The sequence below is a fragment of the Schistocerca piceifrons genome, chromosome 5, assembly GCF_021461385.2.
Source record: "Schistocerca piceifrons isolate TAMUIC-IGC-003096 chromosome 5, iqSchPice1.1, whole genome shotgun sequence".
In the NCBI taxonomy this organism is placed as follows: domain Eukaryota; kingdom Metazoa; phylum Arthropoda; class Insecta; order Orthoptera; family Acrididae; genus Schistocerca; species Schistocerca piceifrons.
Window position 1 is genome coordinate 253,783,107 of NC_060142.1, and position 12,966 is coordinate 253,796,072.

Consider the following 12,966-nt stretch of genomic DNA (forward strand, 5'->3'; position numbering starts at 1 on the left):
ACGAGCTCTGATTTCCCTTATTTTATCGTGGTGATCATTTCTCCCTATGTGGGTTGGTTTCAACAAAATAATTTCGCATTCGGAGGAAAATGTTGATGATTGGAATTTCCTGAGAAGACTACGTCGCCTGTGTTTTAATGATGTCCAGCCCAAATCCTGTATCATTTCAATGACACTCCCTCCCGTATATCGCGATAGTCAAAACTTGCTGACTTTCTCTGAACTTTTTCGATGAACTCCGTTAGTCATCTCTGGTAAGGATCCTACAGCGCGCAGCAGTATTCTAAAAGAGGACGGGAAAGCGTAGTGTAGGCAGTCTCCGCAGTAGATCTGTTACAGTTTATAACTTTCCTGCCAATAAAACGCAGTCTTTGCTTAGCCTTACCCCACAACATTGGCGTCCGGGGTAGCCGTCAGTCCAAGGCGCCATGCCACAGTTCGCAAGGCTTACCCCGTCGGAGGTTAGTTTAAGTTAGATTAAGTAGTTTGAGGATATTGAAAGGGTAATGGAGTATTTAAAGGGGGACGAAAATCTAATAGTCATGGGCGACTGGAATGCAGTTGTAGGGGAAGGAGTAGAAGAAAAGGCTACAGGAGAATATGAACTTGGGACAAGGAATGAAAGAGGAGAAAGACTAATTGAGTTCTGTAACAAGTTTCAGCTAGTAATAGCGAATACCCTGTTCAAGAATCACAAGAGGAGGAGGTATATTTGGAAAAGGCCAAGAGATACGGGAAGATTTCAATTAGATTACATCATGAGATTCCGAAATCAGATACTGGATTGTAAGGCGTACCCAGGAGCAGATATAGACTCAGATCACAATACAGTAGTGATGAAGAGTAGGCTGAAGTTCAAGACATTGGTCAGGAAGAATCAATACGCAAAGAGGTGGGATACGGAATAGCTAAGGAATGGCGAGATACGTTTGAAGTTCTCTAACGCTATAGATAGAGCAATAAGGAATAGCGCAGTAGGCAGTACAGTTGAAGAGGAATGGACATCTCTAAAAAGGGCCATCACAGAAGTTGGCTGCGAAGGTAGCTGCGAAGAAACCATGGGTAACAGAATAAATACTTCAGTTGATTGATGAAAGGAGGAAGTACAAACATGTTCCGGGAAAATCAGGAATACAGAAATACAAGTCGCTGAGGAATCAAATAAATAGGAAGTGCAGGGAAGCTAAGACGAAATGGCTGCAGGAAAAATGTGAAGACATCGAAAAAGATATAATCGTCGGAAGGACAGACTCAGCATACAGGAAAGTCAAAACAACCTTTCGTGACACTAAAAGCAACGGTGGTAACATTAAGAGTGCAACGGGAATTCCACTGTTAAATGCAGAGGAGAGAGCAGATAGGTGGAAAGAATACATTGAAAGCCTCTATGAGGGTGAAGGTTTGTCTGGTGTGATAGAAGAAGAAACAGCAGCCGATTTAGAAGAGATAGGGGATCCAGTATTAGAATCGGAATTTAAAAGAGCTTAGGAGGGCTTACGGTCAAATAAGGCAGAAGGGATAGATAACATTCCATCAGAATTTCTAAAATCATTGGGGGAAGTGGCAACAAAACGACTATTCACGTTGGTGTGTAGAATATATGTGTTGTGTCTAGACAAGACAGCCTAGACACAATGAGAGGAAGCCGAAAGGCACGCGCTAAGCTAAAGCAGGATGGCGTGAGGTCTGAAACAGGATACGTAATGAATGCTATAAAGAAAAGTACGTAGCTTCTGAAATACTTAACTTTAATCCATCCTTTTGGTACATCTGGAGATTGTGGCGATACAAGTGAGACTCTTTAGATACATGCAATGTTACTAATGGCGCCTTGCTAGGTCGTAGCCATTGACTTAGCTGAAGGCTATTCTAACTATCGGCTCGGCTAATGAGCAATGCTTCGTCCATGTAGTCGCTAGCAAAGTCGTCCGTACAACTGGGGCGAGTCTAGTCCGTATCTCGAGACCTGCCTTGTGGTGGCGCTCGGTCTGCGATCACACAGTGGCGACACGCGGGTCCGACATGTACTAATGGACCGCGGCCGATTTAAAGCTACCACCTAGCAAGTGTGGTGTCTGGCGGTGACACCACAATATGAGTCTGGCGATATACCATCTGACTTTCGGATAAGCATCATCCACACAATTCCGAAGACGGCAAGAGCTGACAAGTGCGAGCATTATCGCACAATCAGCTTAACAGCTCATACATCGAAGCTGCTTGCAAGAATAATATACAGAAGAATGGAAAAGAAAATTGAGAATGCGCTAGCTGACGATCTGTTTGGCTTTAGGAAAAGTAAAGGGACGAGATAGGCAATTCTCATGTTACGGCTAATAATGGAAGCAAGGCTAAAGAAAAATCAAGACACTTTCATAGGATTTGTTGACCTGGAAAAAGCGTTCGACAATATAAAATGGTGCAAGCTGTTCGAGATTCTGAAAAAAGTAGGGGTAAGCTATAGGGAGATACGGGTCATATACAGTATGTACAACAACCAAGAGAGAATAATAAGAGTGGACGCTCAAGAACGAAGTGCTCGTATTAAGAAGGGTGTACAAGGCTGTAGCTTTTCGCCCCTACTCTTCAATCTGTACATCGAGGAAGCAATGATGGAAATAAAAGAAAGGTTCAGGGGTGGAATTAAAATACAAGGTGAAAAGATATCAATGATACGATTCGCTGATGACATTGCTATCCTGAGTGAAAGTGAAGAAGAATTAAATGACCTGCTGAACTGAATGAACAGTCTAATGAGTACACAGTATGGTTTGAGAGTAAATCGGAGAAAGACGAAGGTAATGAGAAGTAGTAGAAATGAGAACAGCGAGAAACTTAATATCAGGATTGATGGTCACGAAGTCAATGAAGTTAAGGAATTCTGCTACCTAGGCAGTAAAGTAACCAATGACGGACGGAGCAAGGAGGACATCAAAAGCAGACTCGCTATGGCAAAAAAGGCATATCTGGCCAAGAGAAGTCTACTAATATCAAATACCGGTCTTAATTTGAGGAAGAAATTTCTGAGGATGTACGTCTGGAGTACAGCATTGTATGATAGTGAAACATGGATTGTGGGAAAACCGGAACAGAAGAGAATCGAAGCATTTGAGATGTGGTGCTATAGACGAATGTTGAAAATTAGGTGGACTGATAAGGTAAGGAATGAGGAGGTTCTACGCAGAATCGGAGAGGAAAGGAATATGTGGAAAACACTGATAAGGAGAAGGGACAGGATGATATGACATCTACTAAGACATGAGGGAATGACTTCCATGGTACTAGAGGGAGCTGTAGAGGGCAAAAACTGTTGAGGAAGACAGAGATTGGAATACGTCAAGCAAATAATTGAGGACGTAGGTTGCAAGTGCTACTCGGAGATGAAGAGGTTAGCACAGGAAAGGAATTCGTGGCGGGCCGCATCAAATTAGTCAGTAGACTGATGACAAAAAAAGGGACTTAAGACTTCAGCAGTTTGGTGCCACAGAACTTAGAATAAATTTCCAAATTTCCATAACATTTTCTATGTGTTCCTACCAATTAAGTTGTTCGTAACTGTAATTCCTAGGTATTTAGTTGAATTTACGGCCTTTAGATTTGACTGATATATCGTCTAACCGAAGTCTAAGGGACTACTTTTAGCACTCATGTGGATGACCTCACACATTTCGTTATTTAGGTTCAACTGCCAATTTTCGCACCATTCAGATATCTTTTTTAAATCGTTTTGCAATTTGTTTTGATCTTCTGATGACTTTATTTGTCGATAAACGATAGCGTCATCTGCAAACAACCTAAGACGGCTGCTCAGATTGTCTTCCAAATCGTTTACACAGCTAAGGAACAGCAAAGGGCCTATAACATTACATTGGGGAACGCCAGAAATCACTTCTGTTTCACTCGATGGCTTTCCGACAATTACTACGAACTGTGACCTCCCTGACAGGAAATCAAAAATCCAGTCTCATAACTGAGACGATGTTCCATAAGCACGCAATTTCACTACGAGCCGCTTGTGTGGTACAGTGTCAAAAGCCGTCCGGAAATCCAGAAATACGGAATCGATCTGAAATCCTTTGTCAATAGCACTCAACACTTCATGTGAATAAAGAGCTAGTAGTTTTTCACAGGAACGATGTTTTCTAAACCCATGTCGATTGTGTGTCACTAGACCGTATTCTTCGAGCTAATTCATAATTTTCTAATACTATATGTGTTCAAACATCCTGCTGCATATCGACGTTCATGATATGGGCCTGTAATTTAGTGGATTACTCCTACTACTTTTCTTTAATATTCGTGTGACCTGTGGAACTTCCGAGTCTTTGGGTACGGTTGTATATGATTGTTAAGTATGGTGCTAATGCATCAGCATACTGTGAAAGGAAGGTAATTGATATTCGGTCTGGACCAGAAGATTTGCTTTTATTAAGTGATTTAAGTTGATTCACCGCTCCGGGAATATTTACTTTTACGTTATTCATGTTGGCAGCTGGCATTTCGGAAGACTGTGTTTAGTAACACTCCTTTGGCAGCACTGACTTCGACAGTATCTCCATTGCTATCGTGCAGAGAAGGCATTGATTGTTTCTTGCCGCAAACGTACTTCACGTAGTGTCTCTTGGATTTTCTGCAAGGTTTAGAGACAAAGTTGCGTTGTGCAATCTACACTACTGGCCATTAAAATTGCTACACCAAGAAGAAATGCAGATGATAAAAGGGTATTCATTGGACAAATTTATTATACTAGAACTGATATGTGATTACAGTTTCACGCAATTTGGGTGCATAGATCCTGAGAAATCAGTACCCATAACAATCACCTCTGGCCGTAATAACGGCATTGATACGCCTGGGCATTGAGTCAAACAGTGCTTGGATGGTGTGTACAGGTACAGCTGCCCATGCAGCTTCAACGCGATACCACAGATCATCAAGAGTAGAGACTGGCGTATTGTGACGAGCCAATTGCTCGGCCACCATTGACCAGACGTTTTCAATTGGTGAGAGATCTGGAGAATATGCTGGCCAGGGCAGCAGTCGAACATTTTCTGTATCCAGAAAGGCCCGTACAAGACCTGCAACATGCGGTCGTGCATTATCCTGCTGAAATGTAGGGTTTCGCTGGGATCGAATGAAGGGTAGAGCCACGGGTCGTAACACATCTGAAATGTAACATTCACTGTTCAAAGTGCCGTCAATGCGAACAAGAGGTGACCGAGAGGTGTAACCAATGGCATCCCATACCATCACGCCGTGTGATACACCAATATGGTGATGACGAATACACGCTTCCAATGTGCGTTCACCGTGATGTCGCCAAACACGGATGCGACCATCATGATGCTGTAAATAGAACCTGGATTCATACGAAAAAATGACGTTTTGCCATTCGTGCACCCAGGTTCGTCGTTGAGTACACCATCGCAGGCGCTCCTGTCTGTGATGCAGCGTCAAGTGTAACCGCAGCCATGGTCTCCGAGGTGATAGCCCATGCTGCTACAAACGTCGTCGAACTGTTCGTGCAGATGGATTTTGTCTTGCAAACGTCCCCACGTGTTGACTCAGGGATCGAGACGTGGCTGCACGATCCGTTACAGCCATGTGGATAAGATGGCTGTCGTCTCGACTGCTAGTGATACGAGGCCGTTGCGATCCAGCACGACGTTCCGTATTACCTTCCTGAACCAACCGATTCCATATTCTGCTAACAGTCATTGGATCTCGACCAACGCGAGCAGCAGTGCCGCCATACGATAAACCGCAATCGCGATAGGGTACAATCCGACCTTCATCAAAGTCGGAAACGTGATGGTACGCATTTCTCCTTACACGAGCCATCACAACAATGTTTCACGAGGCAACGCCGGTCAACTGCTGTTTGTGTATGAGAAACCGGTTGGAAACTTTCCTCATGTCAGCACGTTGTAGGTGTCGCCACCGGGGCCAACCTTGTGTTAATGCTCTGAAAAGCTAATCCTTTGCATATCACAGCATCTTCTTCCTGTCGGTTAAATTTCGCGTCTGTAGCACGTCATCTTCGTGGTGCAGCAATTTTAAAGGCCAGTAGTGTATTTCAAAGTAGCATGGCACTCAATTTACGTAAAGTAGTCAACACTTATAAATGGCAACATTCATGCTACGTTCCTGCGTTCTTCTCATGAACCAGAAGAAACAAAACTTTGTTGGCATTAGATAGCTGACAAATATATAGCGCTGGACCTTTTTACGTTATGCGCAGTACAATTTGTATGAGGCTGTTTAGACGCTAACTGTAAACGGCATAAGATAATTGCAAACTATTAAGCTGTCAGGTTAACCTTGGACTTACTGGTCACTGTCGTGGAAAGAAAATGATCACACTTACGTTATTCTGTAAAGACGTGTAATAGAAGATTGCATAGAGAAATTGACTACCTGCTAATACCGACAAATAGCATGCATGCTAGAAGCATCCCTGGGTGTGTAGTTTCAAGAGGTTCATTCAAAACGTTAGTATGCTTTTAAGAGTAATCTCCATTAATTGTCTGACTACATTATTCGTGACGAATCAAGTTTGCCAAGATCGCGAGAAATTCTGCTATTACTATGGCTGGTTTCGACAGATTTACGCTGTCATTGTCGAATCCAATAGCATAGACATGTCAAGACCGGCCATAGTAATAAAAATAAATGCTAGCGATCATGGCAAACTTGATTCTTCAAGAATAATATAACGTTCAGATCGTCCGAAACGACAGACGAAGTGTATGATGTGTGTAACTGGTCTGACTAATTTAGAGTTGCTTGTTGGTATTCCTTTTGCCTTACACATTATTCTTCTCAAAGATTCAGTAAACCGACCTGGTCTGTGGTTATAAGAAAATCAAATTGATAATAACAACACAATTCCAGCGAGATCGTTTACTATTGCTTCAGAGCAAATAAAATACAAGGGTCAACGTTTACTCATTGCATTCTTCAGGCAATTCTATGTGATGTAATTGATTTAGAAGGATTTCTATACATGAACCAATGTAACGAAAGGAAGCTGCCTCTCATATTATTTTCCTAAGCCAAACAGACTTTCTGGCAATGTCTTGTAGATTTTTGTTCCTGTTCTTCCATAGATTATTCTAGTAAGACAAGGCATGCATGAGATTTCATAGGCTAAACTTCAGATTCTAAAACTGATTTCACACAGGTCACACCTACAGTTTCATTTTTTTAAGCTCTGTTTGGACAAGAGCCCACAAGAAGATTTTCTAGCTCGTATATGTACTTATTGATGACTTACAGTCCAGAAAAAACCGCTGTACCAACACTCCCAAGAATACGTAACTCAAGTTAAAAACTTTTCTAGATTAAGTTGATTGCGATATTTTTTCTTGATGTTATTGGTCGAGCCACTATTTACTTGTGTACGGACAGTAAAAGAAGAAGGAATATCCAGTAAGGCATCATGGAAACTGGAATACAGCGAACGGTCACGAGTAGCCTTGAGAGCGACTGGCTCTTCTCAGAAACGACCCGGTGCGTGGACCAGTCAAGGTCAGCGTCCGCTGCCTGGCGCCTGCGTAGGCACATGCCGTGAAGTCAGGTGTACCGGTGATCGTACGTATATATAATGCAACGCAGACTGAAGCCGGCAGATCACACCCTAGACGCTACAGCAGCAGCCTATTGCCAGAGTCACAATGCAGAAATACACTCTCTTGCTGGTCTGTCTGGTAGCAGCTGCTACTGCGTACACAACCAAGTACGACAATATCGACCTGGACGACATCCTGCATAACGACCGCCTGCTCAAGAAGTACCACGAGTGCCTCCTCTCTGATAGCGACGCCTCCTGCACGCCTGATGGGAAGGAGCTCAAGGGTGAGTACAGTGCTGGGCACACACTGTAGTTCTTCCTATGTTGACACGCGTTATCTGTCTTGCATCTGTCTTGTGAATGAAGCGCACATCAAATGGGTCATCGATTCTGCAGTCGCACGACTCTAGTACATACTTATATGTAACGGATTCTGCTCTACTACGACACACACCTAAAGCGTTTTCGAGAAATAAAAGTTCAAAGTTTTATAGGGCTATCGAATACCATAAAGCTAAGGCAGCTGTGCATGTGCATGCCTCAACTGCCTTCGAATAGTATCATTTTTTTCTAACCCGCCAACAAGTATTTGTATTTACACTTCTTCAATCGCCGTGCAAGGTCCTGGTAACGATCCTCCGTCATAAACACAGCAAACGTACCTTTCGCCTGTACATAGACAGAACAGCGTATTCGTGATTATCAACTGTATCCTGGAAATTCTGTCACTTCTAATATCCAAGGAAGCTGTGTGCAATATTGTAGGCAGCTAGTTCTGTCGCTTTACACAAGAAGGGGCCACATATGCTTTCTGTCGATATCCCAAAAGCTATATATATATATATATATATATATATATATATATATATATATATATATATATATATATATAGTGGATATTAGTTGAATCATGTGTATACTGATATGACTTCACTTCATTTAACCCGGATTCCGATTGTAGCTCGCACCAAATGGCTATATATATATATATATATATATATATATATATATATATATATATATATATAGTGGATATTAGTTGAATCATGTGTAGACTGATATGACTTCACTTCATTTAACCCGGATTCCGATTGTAGCTCGCACCAAATGTACCACAAACATTAGCACAATGATCCGCCAGTGTATTCGATACAGCTAGTCCGAAACATAGTGGTGATTCAGATTATTATGGGGAGAAAGGTTGGTGGCGTGAATTTATTCATCATCGGCTTTTTTGCCAATGATCTGGTTTATATTCGAAAGCTCTTCTCATTGTCTCTTGAAATGAGAGCATGTGACACCGTTGATGGTGATCCGTTTGTCGAATGGGGATGTTAAGCTCGCCTGCCTCCTTGGTGCTATTCGAGATGGTTAGGGTAAAATATGTGCATCCATTACACACACCGTCACACTCTACGGACACATACGACACAACTCCCACATAGCCACATTGAAAGGGACCAGTGTGAATAGAGACACAACCTCCTTTCCGACAGGTGGCTGAATCCGTCCCATGGGATATGTCAGCGAACAGTGCCACACAGCACCTACATTCACATTAGCATTCTTATTGTTATTGCTCTTCGAAGAAACATGATTAGTTTTAATACATCTACTTGGCAGGAAAAGTGGAACAAAATCGACTCTAACACAGTACAATCAAACGTGTAGTCAGCTGCGAAATCACCACTCCCTAGGGCTGACGGACTCCTATTGGATTTGAAACGGTCGGTAAAACTTGGAACCTTGAGTTCATGGAAACACTTGAGAAGCCCACGCTACTACTGCAACATCTGTTATATATAAGTATGTTGTATAGTCGTGTTGAAGGGCGGTGAAATCGAAAAACCGATAGTTATATGCTTGCAATATACCTTTAACAACAACAGTAACTTTATCAGTAGTATGCTAGATATGTTCTCTGTTCTTCCGTAAGTGAACTCCCATCTTTAGTTAGCACAGGCTCCCAATAGTATTGTTTGTGACGGATTTACATCACCAGTGCGGGATGTTAGTCTTTAGTAATAAATCTGTGAACTGTTTCATTAATATTGCTATTTTTTTTTTATTGTAAAGAAGGTCTCTTTCCATGCCAGCCTTCATTTCCTATACCTTGATCCATTATATTCCACATGTCGATGATGTACTTAACAATCCATAGCCGTTTCTACTGTAAAATTTACCCTACAGGTCTCCTTCCATCACATGGTTCCCTATTCCTAGATGCACATCGCGTTCCTGGTACCTTCGTTTCTTCTTCTCTATTTTGATAAAATTTCACTTTTAAGGAGACAGTTATGCGGACGTATGATTGGTGATTTACGAAACAGGCAACAGATCTCGCTAATTTCACTGTCATTTGAGAGATTGCGTGAGGTATACCGTTCACCCTGGTTAAAATGTGCGCACCTTCGAATAGATTAGTTCGCATGACTCAACAGGCACTTTATTGCTGTGATTTCTTGTTTGTATCTAACTCTCATATGTAACTCTCACCCCCCCCCCTCCCCCCTCCCTTCGCTCTCCACAGTCCCTGACCCCTTTCTCTATCTTTTTCCCAAGCACTAGCTCTTCGTATTACTCTCTCTCTGTCTCTCTCTCTCTCTCTCTCTCTCTCTCTCTCTCTCTCTCTCTCTCTCTTTGTGTAAAATGTGTGACAGATCCTGCTTGGTTGATTTATTACCGCAAAGCGTACCATGTCCAGCAGGCTAAATTTTTTGAACTGCCCTGGTAAAGTGGTTGATTACAAGTTGCTCTGCAGTGCTGTATGTGGAACGTGGCAAATCGTAAAGGCTTGGAAAATGGAAAATTCACATCATATTGTTGTCTTAGACAATAAAGAAGACACTGGAGTCATATGTGGCCGCTCTTATTCATTTTTCGGGGAAACCTTACCTACTGCACGACTACACAAAATATATACATCTTTATACTTTCTACATCTAGCCGAAAGTGCCTCTGTGGGAGAATTCATGATTTTGGTTTCTAGATACCATAATAGCGCATTTATCTGGTCACAATATGGTATAATGCACCTAATCACCATTCTTGGTGCGCTAATGAAAGGTAAGAAAACATGCAGAAGAATACACATAACTGCAGTAAAACAAAGCAAATAAATTTCCATTGCTCTTCTCTGTGGAAGCGAAGGATAGCCACCACTGAACCATGTGGGCCAACTTGAAACACGGACCAATGATGCAAATTCAAATCGAAATACTTGGAGTCGCACGAAATTCAATTATTAAGAATTTTCAAAACAAGTAATTTTGATCTCTTCACTTTTCTGATTGTGAAACCTGTCTGTTAACAGCCGCCATCCCGGATGCGCTGACCAACGAGTGCGCCAAGTGCAACGAGAAGCAGAAGGCTGGTGCCGAGAAGGTGATTAGGTTCCTTATCAAGGAGAAGCCCGACCTGTGGACGCCGCTGGAGAACAAGTACGACCCGACAGGCACCTACAGGCAGAAGTACGGCGAGGAGCTGAAGAAGGTCTCCGCCTAGACTCCTGCATCTACTAGTCTATGCTACTGTGATATCTGCAAATCAATATCTCATGTAATCAATTTTTTCCATTGCCATATGCTCATCTTCATTAATAAATAATTAATAAACAATGGAAAACCTGTTTTTGAATTCCACATTAAGAAGGAACCAAATAATCGAGTACGTTTACTTTGAAAGAAACACGACGAAACTTATAATCCCACAATACTAACGTATATTTCAGTCATTTATATACCCAGTTATGTTTTAAAATGTTTCACATAACAATACGGATGTTATAAAAGACTTTCTACTAAAACTGGATACAACATATACAGGAATTATAAAATGAAAAGTGGAATACAGTGATAGCTGCGGTAAACAAGTTTGAGTTATAGCGGTTCATGAAAGATTGAGAAACAAATACAGATCACAATCAGGTAGATTAAAAGTCAGATTGACGTCAAAGAGGGGTGGAAGAAGAAGTGAATTGGGGACATGATGGAAGTATAGGTACCAAAGAGTGGAGGAAAGTTTCTGTGACTTACTGAGAAACGACAAGATAAAGAAGGAGAAATGGCAGAAAATGGAGGCTTTTGCTGTCCTGTATGATGGAGTGAACTCCGCACATGTGTGTTTGTTTCTAGGGAGAAAAAAACGTTATGTTTACGTAAGGAGCCGTGCGGAGTGGCCTTGTGGTTAGAGGCACTGATGGCGCGGACCCTCCCGCCGGAGATTCGAGTCCTCCCTCGGGCATGGGTGTGTGTGTTGTACTTAGCATAGGTTAGTTTAAGTTAGTTTCAGTCTAGGGACCGATGACGTTGTAACGTCCACTTGGAAAACTTATGAATTACTGTGCTGGTAAACCTCCTAGGTTATTTGATTTACTAACAGATGAGCAAATCTCAATGTACTCAGACAGTTTTCTCCTTACTTGTTCTGATCATCACTAAACTGACACACAATATTTTAGCGGTACGCAATCTGACTTTCAATAATTCCTACAAAAGAATGGCCCTGACTAACAATAACCTTTACCTTTCATTAATCACTTACCTCACAAAAATCTTCGATACTCGAATTACTTCAATACAACGAGCGCCAATACTGCCAACTAAATAAGAGATTATAACTACTGAAGGCACAACTACTCATAGGCATAGTTAGCAAATGAAAGATATTGATAGTTATCAAATAATCTATTTGCCTTAATAGTGTGCAGAAGTCATAATATATATATCTGTTCATGACATCCATTCTTACAAATTTCCTTTTTCTGACGGACACACGTCCAGAACGTCCGTTCTCAAAACTCTGGCCTCTCTCTCCCCACATCCACCACTGCTTGCGGCTCACCTCCAGCTGCACAATGCTACGCGCTGTTCACATCCAACTTCTGCCCAACACTACACTAGCGAATATTCCAACAATGCCAATCAGCCACAGACTGCACATAGCACAGTCAGTGATTTCCATGCAGAGCGCTACATGGCGTTACCAACATAACAACCTAAATAGCCTACTTCATAGCCCCCACGCAAATCCACAAAAAAATTTACAAATTATTTTGGGCCGTGCCCAATAATTATTTGCTAATTTTTTTATATTAACGATGACAAATATATCAAATGCACACATTTATCGATACAATGTTGGTCAAAAGCAAACATTTTCCCACAGTCCATTAAGACAGTCCTAATCATTCATCACAGTAGTAATTGCAGTTTTTTCTCAAAGTCGGAGCAGTAAAAGAAAATGCACATGGAAGTAGTGGATTTCCATTCAGTCTTGAAGATGTAGTGTCGTCCTTCCAAAGGAAAGACAGTACTGACTCTTGACACGCAGACAGATAATGGGACACAACAGAGCAAACCCACAGCAGAATCAGTCCAAGTTTTGAAGAATAT

General features: G+C 41.8%; 1 protein-coding gene across 1 annotated transcript; it reads left to right on the plus strand.

The window, feature by feature from the left end:
* Positions 1-7,622: 7,622 nt before the first annotated feature.
* Positions 7,623-11,197, plus strand: LOC124798685 (allergen Tha p 1-like). Its single transcript, XM_047262189.1, has 2 exons — positions 7,623-7,857; positions 10,887-11,197. Exons 1-2 carry the CDS (start codon positions 7,677-7,679, stop codon positions 11,075-11,077), a joined length of 372 nt encoding a protein of 123 aa, XP_047118145.1. The 5' UTR covers positions 7,623-7,676; the 3' UTR covers positions 11,078-11,197.
* Positions 11,198-12,966: the final 1,769 nt, after the last annotated feature.